This window comes from Stegastes partitus, unplaced genomic scaffold, assembly GCF_000690725.1.
Source record: "Stegastes partitus isolate 25-593 unplaced genomic scaffold, Stegastes_partitus-1.0.2 Scaffold422, whole genome shotgun sequence".
Classification (NCBI taxonomy): domain Eukaryota; kingdom Metazoa; phylum Chordata; class Actinopteri; family Pomacentridae; genus Stegastes; species Stegastes partitus.
This window is the reverse complement of record NW_007578153.1, coordinates 418,533-421,203: the sequence shown is the minus strand read 5'-3', so window position 1 is coordinate 421,203 and position 2,671 is coordinate 418,533. Positions and strand designations below refer to the sequence as shown.

At 41.8% G+C, this 2,671-nt stretch overlaps 1 protein-coding gene across 1 annotated transcript in view; it reads right to left on the bottom strand.

Moving 5' to 3' along the window:
* Positions 1 to 1,678: 1,678 nt before the first annotated feature.
* nyap2a (neuronal tyrosine-phosphorylated phosphoinositide-3-kinase adaptor 2a) overlaps positions 1,679 to 2,671 on the bottom strand; it is a 24,164-nt gene continuing 23,171 nt past the window's right edge. The window contains exon 8 of the mRNA XM_008285905.1: positions 1,679 to 1,900. Coding sequence (XP_008284127.1) covers positions 1,679 to 1,900 — 222 coding nt within the window. The remainder of the gene's footprint in view (positions 1,901 to 2,671) is intronic.

The following is a 2,671-nucleotide window of genomic DNA, read 5'->3' as shown; positions in this document are numbered from 1 at the left end:
ACTGGTGTTAAACTGGACTTAAAATGGAGTCAAACTGGAGTCAAACTGGTGTTAAACTGGACACTGGAGTCAAACTGCACTTAAACTGGAGTCACAGTAGAGTCACAGTGGAGTCACACTGGTGTTAAACTGGAGTCAAACTGGTGTTGAACTGGACTTAAAATAGAGTCAAACTGGTGTTAAACTGGTGTCAAACTGGAGTCAAACAGGTGTTTAACTGGACTTAAAATGGAGTCAAATGGGTGTTAAACTGGAATCACACTGGAGTCAAACTGGTGTTAAACTGGACACTGGAGTCAAACTGGACTTAAACTGGAGTCACACTGGAGTCACACTGGTGTTAAACTGGAGTCACACTGGTGTTAAACTGGACTTAAAATGAAGTCACACTAGTGTTAAATTGGACTTAAAATGGAGTCAAACTGGAGTCAAATTAGAGATAACCAGGAGTTGAACCGAGGTTAACTGGAAGTACATTGGAGTCAAACCGGAGTCAAACTGGTTTTAAACTGGAGTCAAACTGGTGTTTAACTGGAGTCAAACTGGACTTAAACTGGAGTCAAACTGAAGTCACACTGGTGTTAAACTGGAATCAAAATGGAATCAAACTGGAGTCAAACTGGAGTCAAACTGGAATCAAACTTGAGTCAAACTGGAGTCAAACTGGTGTCCAGTCTGTGTTTGTGGGACAGTTTTTGTGACCAAACCAACAAGCAACCTGCCAAAATATTCTCCCTTTAAAATAGTTATTTTCATCTTGATAAAAGCGTTTTAAATATAAAAACCTCTTCATGTTCCTGCTTGTCTTTTACACACAGATGAGCATCACTAATTCTTTCTTTTCTTAAAATATAAAAACATGTTGAGCAACATGTTCAGTGATCTTTTATCACAGAGTAAAGTTTATAAACTCTTTTTCTGCTACACGACTGTCAGACTTTTAAAAAAGCATCTGAATCTTTTACAGATAGAAAAATAACGAGTAGAAAGACGACAGCAAGCTTTGCTACACCTGGATGACCACACCCTCCTGCACTCTGATTGGACAGCAGGACAACACCTGCATAAAAGTGTGCGTGAGCTTTTGTTGCTAACTCAGGGAGAACCGATATCAACTTAAACCATCGAAGTAAACACATTTTTGCGATACTACGGAAATTTCCTCACAATCTTAGAAGGACGGACATATTGGTGGGTGTGTGTTATAAAAACGTTTTTCACTGTTTTGAGTTACAAACAAACCTTCCAGATTAAACACATAAGAGTGAAGACATGACGAGTATACAGATATACACATATATATATCTGTATACCCTAACCCTAGCCCATATATCTGTATATGTGGATACCGGATCATGTCTCCCTTGTTTGTTTCTGTTTTTTTATTCTGTTTCATCCTGTTCCTGTTTTTCTCTGCTAGTTTTCATCTAAACGTTTCTGTCTGTTGTTTCTTTTAAACTGGACTGTCAGGAAGTTTGACAACTTCAGGCGCTGAAGAAGGAGAGAAGCTGAACGCAGGCAGAGTCCGTGGTATGAACTGTTAGAACAGCCTGAAGTCTCTTTTGCTCTTTAAGTCTTTCATTGACTTGAACAATGTGATGCATATAAACACGAGCAGACTGACTGGCTGTCTCATGGCTCTGCAGTGTGTGTTGTGTGTGTGTTTTAGTTGTCTAATTCAGATGGCGGTGTCCCAGAAAACCGTGGCGGTGTGTCCGGCGGCGGTGGGCGGGGCTGAGTATGGCGGCGGCTGCCTCCTCTTCCAGCTGGGCAGGATGGGCATGCTGTCCTGTTTGCACAGATTCTTCTCCGGTCGCTGACGAGCTTTGATCTCTCGACACAAAACTCTTTTCTTCTCAATCATCTCCATCATGGTGGCGTCGCCGCAGAGCCACGGCATCTAGAGATGAAGAACAGCTCGACATCATCCAGACCTTTTACTCAATGGACAATGAATACATCAGTCAGCAAACTCGTCCTGATCCAGGTGACTTCCTGACGCCTTTCGTTTGCTCCTGCTTACCTCTGTCAAGCCATCGGCAAGTTTGGGATTTGAGTTTGTTTTCTTTGTTGGTCGGGTCCGTTCCTGATCAGGGTTTTGTGTTTATATATAAGTTCCATTTTAAATTAACTCAAATTAAATTTTAATGTTAAAATTGAACATTTTCAAACTTATATTCTAAAATGTGTTTTTGAGACTTTTATAGATGTGTGCTACACAGCAGGAATTGATTATGGCTCGATTAGATTCATGAGGGCATGTCATTGTTGTTACTGTGTGATGTGCAAGGGCTCGTTGTCATGGGTTTAGAACAGGGGCTCCAGTCCTGGTCCTGTAGGGCCACAGTCCTGCATGTTCTAGATGTTTCCTTGTTCCAGCACACCTGATTTCAATGATCAGGATGGTTATCAGGCTTCTGCAGAGCTTGATGATGAGCTGATCATTTGAATCAGGTGTGTTGGAAGAAGGAAACATCTAGAACATGCAGGACTGTGGCCCTCCAGGACCAGGACTGGACACCCCTGGTTTAGAATAAATCATTCATTCATTCAATTTAAACTGTGTGAGGAAGTGGTTATGTAGCAGATGAAAGACTTCTCACCTGTACAGGTGAAGACTGTGCTCATGTGACAGACAGTCAGACAGACAGACAGACAGACAGACAGACAG